The sequence below is a fragment of the Glycine soja genome, chromosome 14 (genome assembly GCF_004193775.1).
Source record: "Glycine soja cultivar W05 chromosome 14, ASM419377v2, whole genome shotgun sequence".
NCBI classification, from domain to species: Eukaryota; Viridiplantae; Streptophyta; class Magnoliopsida; order Fabales; family Fabaceae; genus Glycine; species Glycine soja.
Window position 1 is genome coordinate 6,249,214 of NC_041015.1, and position 21,241 is coordinate 6,270,454.

A 21,241-nucleotide genomic window follows, 5' to 3' on the forward strand; every position below is an offset into this window, starting at 1 on the left:
GCTGGCCCCATGGCTCGTGAAACTGTATAAAGTAAATTGCATGAACTCTAGTGTCCCTGATCAGTAGAAACAGAACTTAAAATATTGGGAAAAGGCTAAAGCTTTTCTACCTTTTGGTGTAATTTTCTTTGAGCTTCTTGATGACTTAATCGCACTCTCTCTTTCAAGCTGATAAAAGAATTAGGTACTTAAAAATAAATTCCCATAATTAGACTTCTATGCATGACATGAGAAAATGAGAATGGGCCTAAAAGGCCTAACCTTCAATTTATCAAGTTTCGAATTTAACTTCTGCTTGGTATCTTCATCTGGATTCTTTAATCTGAAAAATTGTAGACTAACCTGAGAGACTCGTTCAGATGATGCATTTCATTCTCAATGCGGTCTCACTCACTCCTCACGTGTTGAAGTTCCTGCACAACACAACACTACTTGTGTAAAAATCTTATAACCCAAATGTGTATTAGCTTCTCAATTGTCTAATGAGAAGAAACTGAGAATGCAAAATCCCAAACTTCATATCATTTTAAACCTATCCTTTTGTATGATGTCCTTTAGAAAGCTAAGCATTATTATATGAAAAATAAAAATGCCATATATCCTCATAAACAACGCATGGTGCCATAGTGTGACGCTGCTATCTTTTAATGGAACAACTCTAGTAGTATAGACTAAAAAAGCTTAAAATATATAATTTTTTTTTTGTGAAGACAGCAAAAAATAATATTTCAAAGACTAAAATGAACAAAATAATTTTATAGGGATTAAAAAAAGAAGCAAAGTCAACAAATTACATGTAATAAAAAGCTTGAACAATTACTATTACCAAATTCAAACTTTATAAGAAAACTGAAAAAGCATTTAATCACGCTATTATTAGTTATTACCGTTGATTAAATGCTGACTACGTATAATATACTCTATGTCTCTGTATCCAGCCTTATACAGATCGAAGCTCCGAGGAACATATCCTCTGCCTAACCATGATACCCCAACCGCTGACGCTACTTCCCCCTCTGCCCTTCTTTCCTACAGTAACCATTTGCATCACTAACCCCTCTTTTTTTTATAATTTTTTTTTTTTTTACTTTCCCATTCTTCACTCTGAAACAGACACCATTTTCTCTGATAAAAGGCAACACCACCTAACCAACCTCTTTGTTTCACTTCTCAGATTTGAACAAGTTTTTATCAATTACCATTCATTTACTCTTTGCATTTTCTTGTGTTGGACTAATAGACTTAGATCAGATTCGTTTCAAAAGGGTGGTACTTGGTAGTGCTAGTTCAAACTTCAAAGAGCTGATATCGATTATTGAAATTTCAAATTTTCAATATTTTTCATTGGTTGTTGGATTGAGATATATGGCCATAGCTCGGTTAGTTCGGCAAGCAAAGCGCCCTCATGGGTTGTGGGTGAAGATGACAGCCGTGACCATATTGGGTCTCTGCTTCATCTTTGTGTGGGGGGTGTTTTCGTCTTCTTCAACCTCTGTCACCACCCAAAGGGAGAGCTTTGAGGACATTGCAGAACCCGTGTCCTCTTCCTCTTCTCACAAACCTCAGAAGTTGAAGAAAGATGAATCCAAAAAGGGTGGTGGTGGTGGAAAGAGTGAGAAAAAAAGTAACGGGAATGGGTCTTCCCACCCTGAACAACACAAGGGAAAAGACAACCAAAAGAAAGAGAAGAAACGCGTGCATAAGGAGGATAATAAGGAGAAAGGGAATCATCGAGGGGATGAAGATCCTCAACCACAACATGACCAGGAAGAGAAAGAGAAGCGTGAAGAGGAGGTGGAGGTGGAGGGTGAGGAGGAGAGAGTGGATCGAGAGAGTGAGGGGGATGTGGATGCTGATGGTGGCGGTGATTTGGCTGAATCTGTGGATCAGGGTGATTCTGAGGCGGTGGAAGATGTGGAGGAGGTGAGAAAAGCAAGCAAGGGAAAAGTGAAAGGACCCTTGTTCAATCCAAATGCTACCTATAGCTGGAAACTGTGTAGCACTAGAAGCAAGCATAATTACATTCCCTGCATTGATATTGAAGTTGGTGGTGGGAAGGTACCAAGCTACCGGCACACGGAGAGGAGTTGCCCGAGGACGCCCTTCATGTGTATGGTTCCTCTTCCTCATGAAGGGTATGGATTTCCACTACCCTGGCCTGAAAGCAAATTGAAGGTATATGAAATTGAGATAACTGTTTAATTTCTGAGTTACAATATTGCCATTATAAGTTTATAGGTGATTATGGAGAAGTTAGATAAGGTAGCTTATGGAAAAGTTAAGGTGGATAAGTTGATTTTAATTCCTACAAGAAGTTTGATTCATTTTACTTGAATTATTTTATTCACTTGTCCTATAGGAGTTTATTTAGAAATTGAGGAATGCTAGGAACACACTCTCTAACATGCTCTTTCTACCACATACTTTCCTATTGGTTGAAATTTTTTGAAAACTTCAGAATTAGGAGAGAGGTTCATTAAATATGATGTGAGACCCACAAAATTTTGTGATTTTCAATAAATTTCAACCAATAAGAGAGAGTGTATTTGAAAGAGTTTGTTCCTAGCATTTTTCTTTGAAATTTATTCAAACTGGCTCGTAAGCTTAAATGTTGGTGTGGTGTGTTCTTGTTTTCTCATGGTAAGATCTCGTGTCAGTGCAGATATTGTATAAGAATGTTGCACACCCGAAACTAGCTGCATACATAAAAAGGCATAATTGGTTGATGGAGTCTGGAGAGTATCTTACTTTTCCCCAAAACCAATCTGAGTTGAAGGGAGGGATTCATCACTATCTTGAGTCCATTGAAGAGGTAAGTTTTCCACTAGGGTTTATTATGTTTGGTACCTCTTAAGCATGATTGTTGGCAAACAAAATAGATGCAAAACAATAAGAAGAGGGACTGCCAGAGTTTTATTTCTCAAGCATTATAAACTCAGAATTACCTTAATGACATTAGAGATTAACTTGATAGTAATTTGATGATATATATTTTTTTCATTATACCTGAGATACTATGAGGAGAGAACAATGAATTAAGGGAAATTACCAGTTATAGTAGGTCTCCACTTTTAACACTACAAAATATATATGGTGTGTACTTCATGTATTTAGATAATTTCAAGATCTAGATACTGGCCAGTTCAGTAAGCTTGACACTTATTTTCAAAGTGTTATGCCTTGAAAATCATTGTCAATTCTTTTAGCTCATAAACTATCAGCATTTTAATTTTGTATCATAAAATATGTCAGTTATTATGGCAACACCCTGCTGCCACTGTCACTGTCTCACTGTTGCTTTAGTTCCTAAGGTTTGAACCTCTTCTCAAATGCAATGCTGCTCATGTTCCTGTGTAAGTGTGTAATTGCACAACATCAACCAACTGTCATGAGTCATGACCTCTAGCTTTGCAATTCTTTTATCTAAATCATGGAAATAAAATAAATGATTCCGTGTATTGCCAATGACAAGAATATTGTTTAATGAAGAATTATTTCAGTTTCCCAAACAAAATAAACTTTCTTTGGATACTCTAAGATATGATAAGATATTTTTGGACATTTCCATATATTCTAACTCTCTCCCCCAAGCTAAAACTTACTTAGCTTTAAGCATGTTACAAACAAACCCTTTAAATAAAAAAATAAATCAAACTATATAATTTGAGATTGTAGATTGAAGGAACTATGACAATTCTTTGGGATTATTGTGGGGCCAATTGATACTTCTGGTAAAGTCACGAGGCAAATTGATTTCTTTGGGAAAGCCATGAGAGTAGGTTGATTTTTTTTTTTTTTTACCTCAGTTCATGATTTGAACCAAAAAGGAGAAATAAGTAAGAATGATGACCAATAGTGGGGAATAGTAACGATAACTAGAGTTTATTTGAAACACACCAAAAAAATGCACGGCGGAGGAGATAGAAACTTGGAGAGAAACACGAGTATTAGGGCATGGTGGAGATGTCACGATGGTAGAAGAAACCAATGATAAGATGGCTAAAATAGAGAACATGATCAATGATCACTGAAAGGAGGACATAATAGCCAGAAAATTGTCTAAGACACACCAATAAAATGCATAGTGGGAGCTAAGATGAAGAGATGATCTAAACGAAGAACACAACTGGAAGAAGGCTGAACTTGCATGAAGGAATTAATTTGAAATTAAAGTAAAACTCCAAATTTTAGGGAACAAAACAATTTGATATATTCGTAAGAGTTTGATGGGCATGCACTATCAGTGTAAATGTTTTTACACTATGAAAGTTAATAAACTTATCATACATGACAATTTGTGATTGGATGATAGTGTGTTAGTGCATATATTATTTATTCTACTCATAAAAGTTAGAGCACTAACTCTCATTTTTATACTAATTACTACCATAATTTTAACTAATTAAGGAAACAAATCATGATATGACAGGAAAATCTTGTAAGTAATCCTAAGAAATAATGAGGAAATACGAAAATTAATCCTTAAGGGTGGTCTATGATAAGATGCTTTTGGATATTGCCATATATTCTAACAGTAACAGATACAATAAGATGAAAAAAATGCTTGTGACAATGAAATTTCTAGGATTGTCTTGTCACAACTATTTTCAACCTTGGTTTTATTTGCACAATTACATATTCTATAATTGCATTCTGATGGCAATATTGATGTTTGATTGTTTGTTTATATTAGCTAGAGTTACAACAACTATTACCTAACAGAATACTTTTCTTTTTACTGTTTATTGCTGTCATCTTGGAAACATCTTGAAACTCATTCTGAATTTTATAGATGGTACCAGACATTGAATGGGGTAAAAATATTCGTGTTGTTCTGGACATTGGATGTACAGATTCGAGCTTTGCAGCTGCTCTCCTTGACAAGGAGGTTTTAACATTATCACTAGGCTTGAAGAATGACCTAGTGGACTTAGCTCAGGTGGCGCTTGAGCGGGGCATCCCAGCAGTGATTAGCCCTTTTAGTAGAAGGAGGCTTCCTTTTCCAAGTCAAAGTTTTGATGCTATACATTGTGGGGGCTGCGGCATACCTTGGCATTCCAATGGTTTGTGTTCCTGTCTTTAGTTACTTGTCTCTGAAAATAGTTTCTCCAAATTATATTTATTTTGTTAGAAGAATAGGTTACATTTCCCCACTTTTTCAGGTGGTAAGCTTCTATTAGAGATGAATCGGATTCTACGACCTGGTGGATACTTTATTATGTCAACTAAACATGACAGCATTGAAGAAGAAGAAGGTTGGTCTCACATTTGATTCAAAAGTGCCTCCACAGATGTAATAAAGGAACTCTGTCTCTTATCAAAGATTCCTTTTTTCACCCTGTCTTTTAAGTGTGGTTATTATGATACTGCTAACTTGATGCTATTTCTATTCACTGACCATTTGTTTTAGCAAAACTGAAGCGACATATTTAATTAGGTTTATTAATTTTGTAAAAAATGGACCACTTTTTTTTTTTATCATGTTCTATTGGTTTGATCAGATTATATTGGTAATAATTATACATTTCAAATATTATATAATATAAAATAAATATAGGAAAATAAATTAAATTAGCATAAAATGATCATATTATATGTCCTGTAAGATATAAAATTTGCAGTGTGTATCACATCTGGCAATGCTTTGTGTAGATATGAACCTTGACAATTGAAATGCCATACAAGTGACAGTTACGTGTCTTTTCTCTTCCAGCCATGACCACATTGACCGCATCTATTTGTTGGAATGTTCTGGCGCATAAAAGTGATGATGTTGGTGAAGTTGGAGTTAAAATATATCAAAAGCCTGAAGGAAATGACATTTACGAATTGAGAAGGAAGAAGGTTCCACCACTTTGCAAAGAAAATGAAAATCCTGATGCAGCCTGGTATCCTACTGTAAATATTATTTTGCAAAATTGGTCTTCTAGTAATATGAAATTGCTTTCTACAATGCATGTCCAGTTATAATTTTCATATAGTTGAATGCCAATGTCAAAATGTGTATTTATCTTCAACATGCGAACCTGATTTTTCTGTGTTACTTTATGTTAGAAGAACTTCTTTGATCTGGTAATGCCATATAATTGCACATTAGTATGATAGTGCAGCCTCTGATTATAATTTTGATCATTTGAGCTTCCAAACCAAACTGGGAAAAAGTCTATAATTGAATTGCATTATGTTTAGATGCTTAGGATACTTCCACACCAAACTCATCATTTGTGCTATATTATGGCTTTTTTTGTGTGTGTGTAAAGCTGTTTGTTTACTGCATTTAGCAGCTTGAGTTCATCACATAGTATGACTTATTTTTTCAATATTCTTTGAATAGGTATGTTTCCATGAAGACTTGTTTGCACACCATTCCAATTGGAATTGAACAACACGGAGCAGAGTGGCCTGAGGAATGGCCCAAGAGGCTCGAATCTTATCCTGACTGGGTGAACAACAAAGAGAAAGTGGTTGCAGACACCAACCACTGGAATGCTGTTGCTAATAAGTCATATCTCAATGGATTGGGCATCAACTGGACAAGTATCCGGAATGTAATGGACATGAAATCTGTCTACGGAGGGTATGCCAGAAAACCAGCTTGATTTTGTTCTCAATTTGAAAGTCTTAGAGCTTGTAGATATCATGGATAATCCTTGCATCAATGAGTGAGCTGCATTTTTTTTTCTCTTACATTACACATATTTAATGCACATGTTTATGTTCATTGCATGATTTCCTACACGTGTTAGGAACACTGGTAAAAACAAATTAACAATTTTTCCTTGAAAATACAGATTGGCTGTTGCTCTCTCTCAACAAAAGGTCTGGGTGATGAATGTAGTACCTGTTCATGCACCGGATACACTTCCCATCATTTTTGAACGTGGGCTTATTGGTATATACCATGATTGGTGTGAATCATTTGGCACTTATCCAAGAACATATGACCTTTTGCATGCTGATCATTTGTTCTCACGGCTCAAAAACAGGTATGATTCAACAATGTCTTACATTGTTTTATGTATGTTTTTTCTCTTGATGTTCTTGACATTAAATGGTTTGGTTCTTGCGGCTTGTAGTAAAGTTAGAAGGTTTAAGTATGTTTTTAGTCCATATATATGAACGACTTTTGATTTTGGTCTTTGTAGATTTCTTTTCTTTGATTTTCATCCTTTTAAAGTTTGAAATCACTATTTTTGGTCTTTGGAAAATTAATGAATTTTGGTTTTATTCTTCCAAACACTATTTTTAGGCGTCTAGAAAAATTTTAAAGGTGTTACATGCTGACATGATACTTCTGAGTACACACGCTGGTTGGTATCACATGATTGGGTGAGTTTGTTTAACCTTGTTTTTTTAAAAGTGCTTGATAAAATAAGCAGTTTTATGTTTTTGCTTATGTGTTTGTCTAAACTGCTTTTACTTGAGATAAATAGTTTGCTGCTTATTTCAAAAAACAAATCCTATTTGCTTATTAAAAAAATGTTTGTTTCAAAAACACTTATTTTTAAAGTTTAAACAAACTCATCCGTAATCACTTATCATTTCTTTAAACACATAAGCAATTAAGGAGTATCCTTGGTGTTATGTGACATTTAAGAAACAATCCTATATGCTTATTAAAAAAGTTTGTTTCAAAAACACTTATTTTAAAGTTTAAACAAACTCACCCCCTAATCACTTATCATTTCTTTAAACACATAAGCAATTAAGGAGTATTCTTGGTGTTATGTGACATTAAATGCTTAGGTTTCTGAGGATTGTGGTGAACTTAGAATTACGTATTACAATTTAATATGAGTTTTAAAACTTGCTCCTGCTAGGTGAAACTTGTGATCAAATTCAAATTGCTTCCATGTTCTTGAAACAATTATTTTGCAGGTGCAAGCAGCCTGTGACCATTGTTGTTGAGGTGGACCGTATATTACGGCCAGGAGGTTGGATAATCATACGTGACAAAGTTGAAATTCTAAATCCGTTGGAGGAAATATTGAAAAGTATGCAGTGGGAGATTAGAATGACTTTTGCTCAGGACAAGGAGGGTATCTTGTGTGCACAGAAAACTATGTGGAGGCCTTGAGTCTCATATTATTTGCAATTTTCTTCTTGTATAACATCAACCACAAGTACGAGTTGTATTACCATGTTCTTCAACTTGAAATGATGTGAATGAAGGAATTTTTATAGGCATCCTTCTTCCAACAAATCTATCAATCATCAAATTTAACCAATCCTCCCCGTATAATTAAGTTCTAATTGTAGTTTTAGTTCATGTATAACAAGTAGTGTGGAGTTTAAGGTATATTTGGATAAATAAATAAAAAAACTAAAGTTTTTATTTAATATGTTATTATCTCATAAATTTGACTATAAAAATATTAGAATAAACTAAAAAGAATTTGTTTTGAAAAGTTTTACCAAGTTTATTGATAAGTCATTAGCTATTTTCATAAGTTTAAATAAGGCCTCCGTAAACTGTTCCAAACATTTCCTACTCTTGTTCAAATTTAATTCAAATTTTAAATGATTATAATTAAGTTCTTATGGTAATTTTGCCTTTACCTTAAGGCTAAAACCTCTAAACTTTTTATCCTTTAACTCAAATAATTGGAAGTTTATGATGAATTTGAGATATAAAGCTATTTGCACGGTTCAAATTTGGGAAATTTGGTGAAACTTTGAACAATTTTGCAACAAGTCCTTTTCATTTTTTCATTTTTTTTTTGCAAGAAGTGTGGTTAGGATTTCAAAATGAAAGACAAATTGAAATGATTTTTTGTTTTTTTTTTTTACAAAATCGAAATGTTCTTACTTCTTACTATTGTTATGCTTCATATATCTGAAAAAATGTTAATAGTTCTAACTTTATGGGACACGATTTGTATTGTAAAATACTTTTTTCTTTTATTTATTTAAAAAAGATTTTTATAACAAAAATTAAGGAATAGTTTCTTATTTCTAATAGTATATACAATTTTAAGTAAAGTAGGATAAAATGCAAGCCTTTTAATCTTGTCCTATTTCATCTTATTTTATTTTAAACAATTCAAATAACAGAAAGAATTCTTCTTCATATAATTCTGTTTCATTTTTTCTTTTTCTGTTCAAATGATTCTTATTATCCTTTATTTCACCACTTTCGCATCGACTCGAAGTCAATAACAATAACACAGGAACCGGGGCTGCAAGTTTAAACCCCTCATAGAGGGTTCTTGCTCGCTCTCGCTGGCTGATTCCTCCGATGGTGTTCGCCGCTGCAAACAGATCAATGAACTAAAAACATGCACACGCACTCTTCACTTCACTCCCATTTTTCAATAACAACAACACATAATAGTTAGCTACTATCACTATTCATCACTCTCTCTTTCATAATCTCCATTTTCTACTCCAACAATGTCGATATCAATATCGTTATCCTCAGTCCCCGCGCGTCTCACACTCCTCGCTGTCTTCTCCGCCACCACCTTCTACTGCCTCTACAAATATCACCGCCTAAGACACCTTAAACTCTTTCTAAACCCTAACCCTAACCCTAACCCTAAGATTATCTTCGTCTCCGAAACCGGAACCTCCAAAACCCTCGCGCGTCGCCTTCACGGCCTCCTCGCCTCCAATGACGTCGCATTCGACCTCGTCGATGCGCAGCACTACGAGCCCGAGGACCTCCCCAAGGAGACGCTCATCATCCTCGTCGCATCCACGTGGCTGGATGGCGCTCCCTCCGCCGCCTCCCGCTTCTTCGCCACCTGGCTCGCCGACGCGGCCGCCGACTTCCGCGCCGGCTCCCTCCTCCTCTCCCGCTGCCGCTTCGCCGTCTTTGGCGTCGGGAGCCGGGCCTACGGCGACTCCTTCAACGCCGTCGCGAGGGGCCTCGCGAAGCACCTGAGGGCGCTCGGCGCGGCGGAAGTCGTTCCCCTGTTCGAAGGGGACGTCGACGGCGGTGACGTGGATGCGGTTTTCGATCGGTGGTGTGAGAAGGTTGTGGCGGTTTTGAAAAGTGGTAGTGTTGTGGAAAGCTGTGATAATGATGGTGCTGAGGAATCTGGCGTCGTTTCGAGTTCTGAAGATGAGTCTGATGTGGATAGTAGTGAGATTGTTGATCTTGAGGACATTGCTGGTAAAGCTCCGTCGTGGAGGAAGGCGGTGGCTAATGGGGAAGAGAGCAATGAGAAATTGAATGGCAGAAGAGAAATGGTTACTCCGGTGATTCGAGCAAATTTAGAGAAGCAGGTATATAATGTGATAATGTTACATGGTACTTTGTGTAATTCGTGTTTGATTTGCATTAGTTGAAGTTGTTGAGTTTATTGTGTTGCTTAATTAGGATGGTTCTTAATTCAGAATTAGCTTTGGTAGATGAGAATTAGGGTATAGGTTGTTTTTTTGAATTGGCTTTCTTCATGGATTACCAATTTGCAGGGGTATAAAATTATTGGGTCGCATAGTGGTGTCAAGCTTTGTAGATGGACCAAGGCACAGCTTAGAGGTCGAGGTGGTTGCTATAAGCACTCGTTTTATGGAATTGAGAGTCACAGGTAATGGCAACTTGACATGCTACAACTCGTTCATTATCTTTTAGCTGGCAACACTAGGTGCTTGAATTTATTATCATACTGGTGTGGACTGCCATTCCGCACCATCTGAAGCTTGGCCATACTGTTGGTGACCTTATCTTGATTTATTTATTGTTTTATATGTTGGCGACCATATTTCAGCTGCCAAATTTACCATGTCATTCTTTTTTTTGGAGTTGTTACAGATGCATGGAGGCAACCCCTAGCTTGGCATGTGCTAATAAATGTGTTTTCTGCTGGAGGCATCACACAAATCCAGTAGGGAAAAGTTGGCAGTGGCAGATGGATGATCCAATAGAGATTGTAAATTCTGCAATAGACCTGCATACAAATATGATTAAACAAATGAAAGGAGTTCCTGGTAAATTTTTGTTTCTATGCTGCAATCATGTTGAAGTAGTATAAGGCTATTTGTCAGATTGATGGACATACATAGGTGATAGGTCAATAACGATGCTGCTAGCCCTTGATCATATCTTGTGTACTGTCAGTTACCATGCTCTCATTGAAAGCATTGGGCAGACTAAGGATGTGCTATGGTGAAGGAGTTTAGAGGGAAAGAGAAGGGGAGGGTAAAGTTTTCATTTCAAGTAGATATTCTCTTGTTTGAGAACTTTTTTAAATGCATGCAACCTTTCAATCATCCCACTGGAATACATTATATCCCTCCCAATTCAAAAATAAAAATTTAATTGTCGCTCCATTTCCCTTCAAACCCCTTCATTCAAATCATGCTCTCAATCAAAACTTAAATTATGATGTCATTGAAAAAAAAATCCAATGTTAATTTTTATTCAGTGATTGTATGTGTTATATCAACACTGTCTTCTATCTAGATGGCACTTCCTAATGCCTGTGAATTTCTATGGTGACAAGACCCATTTTGATATATTAATTTCCATATTGCCATACTGTGTGTAATTTTATAAAGGTTTAAATACATTTTCCGTCCCTGCAATTCAGCGTTTTTTTCATTTTCATCCCTGCAATTTTTTTTCTCGTTTTAGTCCTTGTAAAATATGTTTGTTTTGTTTTTCATCCTTAAAGCGCTTTAGATAGCACTTTTTCACTGTTTAAAACATTTTTTTACTGTTAAAAGCCCTTTTAGATAGCACTTTAAGGACGAAAAACAAAACAAACACATTTTGCAAGGACTAAAATGATATTTTTTTTTTTTGCAAGAACGAAAATGAAAAAGTGTTAAATTGCAGGGACGAAAAATGTATTTAAGCCTTTTATAAATCAAAAGAAATTGGCTCACTTTAAGTACCCTGTTAAGTATCAATTCTGACTGATATTGGGGAGATTAGCTTTAGAGCAACCCCGCCTTTCTCCACATCATTGTGTTGTGTGATTAGTTTCTAAATTGGCTTATTTAACTCTTCCTGTAGGAGTCACCTTGGAGCGATTATCTGAAGGCCTCTCACCACGTCATTGTGCATTATCTCTTGTTGGTGAACCTATTATGTATCCAGGGATAAATGCACTTGTGGATGAGCTGCACAAAAGGAGGATTTCCACTTTTCTAGTTACAAATGCACAATTTCCAGAGAAAATTAAGTCACTGAAACCTGTCACCCAGGTTTTGTGACTTTTAGACTTTCCAAATTAAACTCTTGTTGGTTATGCTAATGCTAGTCAAACTTGATATTCTTATTTCCCCCTTGCAGTTATATGTAAGTGTAGATGCTGCAACAAAGGACTCTTTGAAGGCAATTGATAGACCACTCTTCGGAGATTTCTGGGAGCGATTCATTGTAAGTATTTTCCCATTCTCTAAGTGAAAATTTAGATTTATATTTTCTTAGTAGAATCTGACCATGCCTTACGAAGTGTATGAAGATGGAAGAGTAACTGTATGTTTTACTTTTATTTTTTTAGAAAAAATCCTTCTAACTACTCTAGGGAGCAGCTTAACAGAATTGCATATGTTTTTTTTCTGTTGTTTAAGAGCTTATTTTAGAATCTTTAGTTTGTGGATGATAATAGACCCTTTTTCCTTCATGATTACCAATTTTGAAGCTTGGATGTCAGTGCTAAATCCCAAAGAAGAAACAGTGGGTATTACTAGTCTGTGAATAGCTAATCTTCCTACTGTAAAAATTGTATAGATCTGATCTATGATCATTCAAGCCTTCTAAAAAGAGCATTCCAATCACATTTTAAGCAAATATACTAAATTCATTGAGTTGTTCCAAAGGATCAAAATAGCAAGTTATTAGTGGAATTTCATGAAGAATCTTTGTATAATACTCATTTGGGTGGGGCCTTACTGCATTGTAAGCAAGCCTGTGTCAACAAAATAATCAACCCGCAATGAATAGGGAGGATATATAAATGCTATCAATAATATTGAAAATGTGTAATAATATCTGCAAAAGAATGCTCTCCTTGGTTTCCAGATATGTTGAGCAACCCATATTCATATAAGTCAAGGGGGACTGGTTTTTCGATTTCATAAAGGTGGGAACCTGCTAGATCAACAATTTTGTACCAATGGTGTCTTTTGAGTATACCAAATCAATATAGTTATCCTTCTTTTAAGATGGCAATGAAATTTCACAAGTGACACGATCAAGTATAAGTTTTTCTGTCCTTGTTGGTTGTCTTGACAGAAAATTTCTCAAAATTAGTTAGTTTATATAATGTTTATAGGAGAAATGCTAGCAACATTCGTTACCATTGGCTAAAATTTATTATGATTCAAAATCATGTGAGTTCCACTTCAAAATCATTCGTTACCATGGGTGGGGCCTTACTTCTAATTTTGTGATTTCTAATAAATTTCACCCAATAGTAGTGTTTTGGAAAGAATGTGTTGTAAAGTGTATTATTGAGACAAGGTTCTTACAGTGTAAAATAAGATGAGGGTTCACTTTTTAAATTTTCAACTAGAAGTTGAAGATCAATTAAAATGTGAATCTGACGGATAGGTATCTAATAATTCATGAAGGGGATTATTATTATTATTATTTTTTACAATTCAATTAGATTCCTAATGTAGAAATATGCTTTATGTGTTTGTCAAATACTTCTTCTGGCCCTTTTATGAAAAAGAACAAAATTAACAAATTACTAATTCATCAAGGCCAATGGAAACAATTACTTTACTTAATTTTAATTAATAATGTCATAAATTTTAATTTTATTCCCAAATTACTCATAGAATTAAATGGTTTAAATAATGATTATGACTTATATTTGATGACATTATTACGTGTAATTTAAGGAATAACTTTTCCCACCAACGAGTGTGACTTGTTAAAAGGTTGATGAATGTGTCCACTTGCATGGGGGAATGAGTGAGTGTCTCATTAATAGATTTCACAATAAGTTAAGGTTATAAAAGGAATTTAGCAATTAATACATCTGAAAAAGGGTGTATGTTTCTTATAATTAGGACAAAAGGTACACCACCAATTTGTTTCTTATAAAAAGGACCGAGGGAGTATTTTTTTGGTTAGAACCTGTTTTTTTATCATTATAAAGAATGGAATTGATTAGTTGTCTACTAACAAGTATTAATAATCTTAGTAATAGATATTATTTGATGACAGAAAAAGAAAAGCTAATTCAGTTTCTTTTTCTTTTAAGTTGGATTTCATCCAGTAATTTGTCATTTGATGTAAAGTTTGACCTCTTGATGATCAGCTTGTCTGTATTTTCATAACTATGTCCAGGATTCCTTGACTGCTCTAAAGGAAAAACATCAGCGAACTGTATACCGTCTGACCCTGGTGAAAGGCTGGAATACCGCAGACATTGATGCTTATTCTAAGCTCTTTAGTTTAGGAGAACCTGACTTTGTTGAAATCAAGGGAGTTACATATTGTGGCTCGTAAGTCTCCCACTTTTTTCCCTCTTTAGTCCAGCACTCCAGCTAGCTTTTAGACTTTTAAATGACAGTGAGCTCTTCACAGGTCCACTACATCAAAATTGACAATGGATAATGTCCCTTGGCATGCTGATGTGAAAGCTTTTTCTGAGGCCCTAGCTTTGAAAAGCCAAGGAGAGTATGAAGTCGCGTGTGAGCATGCTCACTCATGCTGTGTCCTCTTAGCAAAAACTAATAAGTTCAAAATTGATGGTCAGTGGTATACATGGATAGACTATGAAAAATTTCATGATCTGGTTGGTATCTGAGTCCTACTGTTCTTTTGGACCAAATTTGGATTATTGTTTTGTTTATGATATTTAGCCTCAATTTATTTTCAGGTGGCATCTGGAAGATCTTTTGACAGCAGAGATTACATGGCTGCCACACCATCGTGGTCTGTTTATGGATCAGAGGAAGGTGGATTTGATCCAGGACAATTGAGATATAGGAAAGAGAGACATCACAAGTCAACCCGCAATCAAGCAGGTTAGACATTCAAGAGCTTTTGGCACCCAACATTCATTTTCCTGTTGGTCTTTTTTCTTCAGTGTATAACTCTAGGTTATACAACATACTTCAATAGGACAGTTTTGTAATACGTGGCTTTATAGGCTAGTACCATCTCAGTGTATTTAAGCCCCAATGTTTTCCCAATTGGCAGTTGAATGAACAGAACATTTTTTCTTATTTACCTCAAATAGTACTTTGGATGTCAATGTTTTTGAGCTTTTGCTGCACTAAGCATTGCTTAGTGTTGATCTGTTGTAATATTTTAGCAAATTCCTTCAGTTGGTCTTTCATGAGAGGAAGATTAAATGGAAATATTATAATACAATGCAAACATGTAGAACGTGTAAATCTCAAAGTAATGCTCTACTTTTTTTCCTGATAAGAGTTAAATAGTAATGTAAAAATTTTAAAATATTATTGTCACAAGTTAATGTAGAGGTGCTTACTTAATGCCAAATTTTGTTATTGTGGGACTCGAATAATAATTTTTTCATAGAATTAAGTTGATGTCACATACTTTTTATTATAGTGAAATTGATGCCGGTCTTTATTCTTTATCAAGTTCTCCTACCTCCCACCTCACCCCACCCGCAGTATATTATTAAAATCAAAATATTGGGTATCTAAAGCAGTTTCCCAGATGATGCTGCGTCACTCACTCACTCCCTTCACATGCAATGCACTCTTATAGAATTGTTGGTTCAGTCATCTCTATTAGTGCTACCTTAAATCCTCCATTGCCTACACCATTGTACCGATATCGCATTTTCACGCTTTTTACCATGCGTGATTTTCTTGTTGGTCCCATCTTGTGCTATTCATTTTAATCATATACTTTTTACTCTAATTTGGTTTCACAAGAGATCTTGCGAGAAACATTATTAATCATTTTGGTTTGCTAGTATTAAAAGTCATCAGATTTCCCTTTTACCCCAAAACATGCTTTCATATAGCGGCTACTATGTTCTGTCAATTTTCCTTAGCAGTCCCTTTCAATTATAAATTTATAAATCAATTTTCTGTCTGTCTTTTTGACTGAAGACAACTTTGGACCACGATAGAATCGTTTGATTTGAAATCTAATTCACATCAATGTAGGTTCCTTTCGTAATTAGTTTCCAATATTAATGTTTTTGTACTACATAATCATACTCCCCAAGGGAAGCTAGTAAACTAAGAGATGGTCATATAGATTCCCTGCTTTCAATTTGCCTGCATTTGACAAATTATTGAAATATCTAAGCAGCATGACTTTGTCCTTGTATATGGTAATCTGTATTTGATTCATTTTTCATTAATATGAACGAGAAAACGACAGAACAAACCTCTGAATAAAATCTAACATCATAATCTTAATAATGAACTGATTACATTTTCAACTTCAGATTATAAGACTAAGATCTTTAACTTTATCTAATATATATTCTAAAGACCAGAAACATAATTAAAAAATCTCTGAAGTTAAATTATCCATTTTCAGGCTGTAAATATTTTGGGTTCGAATTTTGTGAATTGAAAAAAACAAATCTTTGTTGGAAAAATTAGTTTCACTATGTAGTGGATGTTGTCAACTTGAACAGCATTGTCTATAGGATTCATGTGGTCTATTCCGTGAACGAAATATAGTACAATATTCTTGTCTCTGTACAAATTGCAAGGAACACCATTTCTAGGACCCTCCCATCCCCCAAAGTTATTTAAACCAATAGTTTCTCTCGTACAGCACCGCCCTGTTCGTGTTAATTAACAAATTTTAAAATCAAAATGTCTTTTTCCAATTGCGACAAAAGATAAATACAAAAGGGGGTAAATTACAAGCTTGACCAAACCAAGAAAAAAATACCACTAGACTCGTATAGAAGACATGGCCAAACGCACTATGCAAACTACAAATTAATAAATACAAAACAGCATAAAAAGAATCTATATAATAATTTTTTCTGAAGGTATCTATATGAAAAAATTTATTCCTATAGATAAATATATTTTTATGTAACTATAGTTTTAGGTTTTAGTTAATTTTGAGCTTTTATCATTTTTTTATTGAAATACCAAATAATTTATTAGAAAAATAAAATAAATAGTATACGTGTAACAATTAAAATAAATAATGTAATATCAAAGGAAAAGTTATATTGAAAAAAATAATATATTAGAGGAAGGGATAAATGAGAGATTTTATTAAATTACTAAGGTTAAAATTATAAACGTATTGAATAATTTTTTAAGTATAAATGTTACTCCATGTAATGTTTTAAAAATTGTTATAAACTTTTTATCTTGCATTTTTGTTTTGTTCAAATAAACTTATGAAAGTCCTTCCAGTGGAGGTTGCTCTTGTAAAAAGTAAAAACTACAAGAGCAATTCTAATAGCAAATATGAAAAATATTTGATAGACACCTAATGTGTTATCCAATACGTAAAAAGAGAGAAAAAATTATAAGGATAATAAAATTTATAATGTGATAGAAAGAAATAAAAAAGATATTAATTAGATGTATAAAATGGAAAATGATTTCCTCTAAAATAAATATAAAGAATGATTTATATATTATTTTTCAAGCAAATATACATGGTTGGAGAGCAATTCAAGTGAAACACGTGCGAGCATTACGTGCAAGTAACAGCAAAAAAAATTTAATCGGTCCCACAAAATTTTTAATTGGTTTTTCTTTAAATTTTTGCACAGCTATAGAAGCGTACAATTATGGTTTATTTAAGATCTTTTTACTGACTGCGTTAGAGTAAAAATTTAATTAAATTGTTTAAAATAATAAAATTAATGTTATGAGAAATTATATAAAACTAGTATTTTAACCTGTGTATTGTACAATATAAATATAAATATTTTTAATATAAATATATTTTGGATTTACGTTAAAAAAATAAATGTAATACAAAGTTATTAACTATTGATAATTTTTTTAAAAATATTAAAATTTGATTTAGAAATAAAGGTTTATAAGGTAGATTGAAAGAGATACATAATTAGTATATAAGATTAGATAAAATATTTGATGAAATAATAATAATAACATTTTTAATTATGATATTAATATGAAGTATTCATATACATAATTAACACATAAGATGAATAATTTTTTCTTAACATAATTTATTATATATCCAATGTTAAAATTTAAACATAAATCAGTTGATAAGTTAATAATTTTTTAAAACACTCTTTTTTTTTATTTGTGAGAATCAAAGATGATGTTAAAATATTTATAATATTAATTCATGCATCATACTCAACCAATCGAACTAAACTTCATCGATAAAAACACATTAATATAAGAAAACTCTTAAAATACTATTAAAAATAGCTTCTACGTACATTCTCATTCAAATAAAGATGAACTTATATTTAGAAACTCGCGAGAGTTGTTCCATTAAAATTATCCGCAATTAGTCAATTAAATTATAAATTAATTAAAAGAACTAATCAAACGCTAAAAGATATGAACGTTAGAACAAGAATAAACAAATGATTAGACTACGATAGCCATCATCTGAATCTTCTGATTGTCACTGAATGGTTGACCTTGCTATGAAGAAGTAGTATGCATGCTTGCGTTTTATAAAACGACATCGTTACCCGATTGTTATAAGATTGCTTAGACAGGTCAATTATTTTAATTTTTATTAAATATTTTAAAATGAAACCTAAAAAAAATTAAATGTTTTAAAAAGTTTACATCATCACTGATCACACGCAACGTCAAGATAGTTAATGCTTTTGAGATTGAATTCTAGGGTTCTACCTGTTTTTTCACGTCTAGCTTTAATTCGTTCCCTTACTGAAAGCATTGCACTAAGTCACCCTATGCAATTTTATTTTATTTTTCTTTTGGACTTCCAAATGTTGAACTTCGGCTTCAATGTTGCCACATTAATTTGCCATGTAAAATTAAAGGAGAAAAATGTTACACGTCACTTAAGAAGATTAAGATGGAAAGTAATGAAAACCAGTTGTAGGCCATGGACGGAATCTGTCATTGATTCAATGGACCAACTATAGGTTTGAGAAATACAAACTACTCGATCCTTCTTTAAGGGGAAAAAGCCCTTTTGCCAACAGAAAATGCAAGCTTAGTAATTAGCCATCAAAATATAGCATAAATGATGGCAATCATTCTTAATCATCATAATTGATATCGTCCAAGAGAAAGAAAAAAAAAGTTGAATAGACAATGAACCTTCCTGATGTGTCTCAAAGGGATTGGTTAAATAATAAAAGAATTGCTTATACTAGTTAATGAATTTTACTTTTTATTTCTTGTTCTTCAATTTACTAAGTGCTTTCAGCATAACCCACGTAAAATCCTTCAAACTATAATATTGTGCAAGTTGCAACAAGGTACCATATTAGAAGATAGGTGATACACACCTGATATCCAACAATAATGAAGACGTTTTGTTTTAAGCCAAATTAGAGGAATGACTGCGATTAAAAAAAAATGCTTGTTGTTCTTATTTTTATTAACTATTTATGATTATGCACATGCAGGGATTGATTTAAGATTATTTAGTGATTTTGAGTTTAAACCCTTAATATGCATTAAATACTAAAAAAAAACTTTAATAGTCATAATTGTTTTAATTCCAGCATAATTATCTTTGAATTAAGCAATTCGCACACAAGAAAGTGGTGTTCACGTCCGACGTAGTGGAACAATCCTTATCATTCATTGTTGCGTTGAGGCGGCTACTACATTCTTCATTGGAACGTGACTTTCTCTGCTAATTCACCACGCGCACAATTTCTCACTCTCACTCAATCACCCTCTATTTATTTATTTATTTTTGTAATATAAGAGAAACCATGAGTGAACATTGAATTCAATTGATGGGAGAAGTCAGATACATAGCCCTAACTCTAACTCTCTTTAACGTGAAACTTTTAACTTTCATCAATGTTAAAGTTAATATAAAATAGAGTAAATTCGACGAACCTTTATCGGATTTTAAAAAAATTATATATATATATATATATTTAAAAAAATGATACAAACTTTTTCTAATGTTTAAGAAAATTAGATACATCTCCTCTCAATTGAATGAGTATTTTTTTTAAATGTTATATTCCAACTTTAAATGAGACAATTTTTATTAAAAAAAAAATTAAAAACTTAAGTTATCTCGATAAATTTATATGTCCAAATGAATAGTATATGATCAATGGAATCATTGAATCAATCTTATTTTAATATTATTCCAAGAAATTCATAAGTCAAACGAATAATTATAAGTTTCAAAAATCTAATAAAATTATTTCAATTAAGTCACCTATGATTTAATGCACAAAATCATTTAATCCAACTGATCCATAACAATAATAATAACATTAAATTTAAATATATTTTAAAAACATAAAAAAAAATGTGTATAATTTTCTGAAGTCTCATGCCAGATTTGTGTAGATTAAAAAAAAAAGACGCGTGAAATTACTGTTATATTATACTAATAATAATGAGTCATTGTTATAACTAATAACTGTCCCTATTAGCTTTCGGATTACACAGGTAAACCTTACCTGTTTGAGTTGACCTTTATTGTTTGATTCTTTTCATTCCATTTGTTATATTCACCTCTTCGTCCTATTGTTCCTTTCGCTTTTCCCCACTCTCCCATTCGTTTAATCGTTTGCAATCAATGAACTGAAGGTAGATTACAGCTAAGAATAATAATCAGAGGGAGAGAAAAATAAAATACAACAATAACCTTCAATTTCTAGAACTAGAAATAGAATTCATCAAGAGACAATTAGAAATAGTAGCAGTCGAACTATATATATTCATATAATTAAGTAATATCAAACATCAAGTTGATGATGGTTAAGGTATATGGGAAATAAAAGAGCTTTGGAATATCTAAGAAAATACCCAATATCAAACTATATAAATCCACATAATCAATCGGTAGGCAAATATCAAGCTAGTGATGCCATGATGGTATAGTATAAAGAGGGGTAAAACACAGAAAAAAGATAGTTATAGAATATTAAGAACATGCCCAATACTATTATCGTTTATAAACAACTATACTTTCAAGCAACAAACAAAACACAACAAAAAAGTTAGATATTAATATGCAAGCATCAAACTGATGATGGAATAGCTTATAAAGAGGGGGGGAAATGAGAGCAAAAGAGAAGCTTTGGTTTGGAAGATTAAGAAAATACCCAATAAGATAAGTATTATCGTTTATCCTAATAAGAACATCTTGATTAACTTTCTTTTCTGCGTGTGAATGAAGCAATGGATAATACTAGTAATA

At 33.2% G+C, this 21,241-nt stretch overlaps 2 protein-coding genes across 3 annotated transcripts; both read left to right on the top strand.

Annotated features, from left to right (window-relative positions):
* The first annotated feature begins 922 nt into the window (after window positions 1–922).
* LOC114385119 (probable methyltransferase PMT28) lies at window positions 923–8,203 on the top strand. 2 transcript variants are annotated; one of them, XM_028345091.1, is made up of 8 exons: window positions 926–2,175; window positions 2,663–2,812; window positions 4,793–5,063; window positions 5,163–5,255; window positions 5,714–5,888; window positions 6,335–6,577; window positions 6,792–6,986; window positions 7,879–8,203. In XM_028345091.1, the coding sequence occupies exons 1-8, from the start codon at window positions 1,366–1,368 to the stop codon at window positions 8,075–8,077; spliced, it is 2,136 nt and encodes a 711-aa protein (XP_028200892.1). In that variant the 5' UTR covers window positions 926–1,365; the 3' UTR covers window positions 8,078–8,203. The 2 variants fall into 2 exon arrangements, 1 of the variants encoding a protein (XP_028200892.1); XR_003660845.1 differs by lacking the exon at window positions 7,879–8,203 and having other exon boundaries at window positions 923–2,175; window positions 6,335–6,662; window positions 6,792–6,904.
* A 906-nt stretch (window positions 8,204–9,109) lies between these two features.
* Window positions 9,110–15,309, top strand: LOC114384963 (S-adenosyl-L-methionine-dependent tRNA 4-demethylwyosine synthase-like). Its single transcript, XM_028344821.1, has 8 exons — window positions 9,110–10,230; window positions 10,420–10,535; window positions 10,760–10,935; window positions 11,966–12,156; window positions 12,245–12,331; window positions 14,255–14,412; window positions 14,495–14,705; window positions 14,790–15,309. The coding sequence occupies exons 1-8, from the start codon at window positions 9,394–9,396 to the stop codon at window positions 14,940–14,942; spliced, it is 1,929 nt and encodes a 642-aa protein (XP_028200622.1). The 5' UTR covers window positions 9,110–9,393; the 3' UTR covers window positions 14,943–15,309.
* Window positions 15,310–21,241: the final 5,932 nt, after the last annotated feature.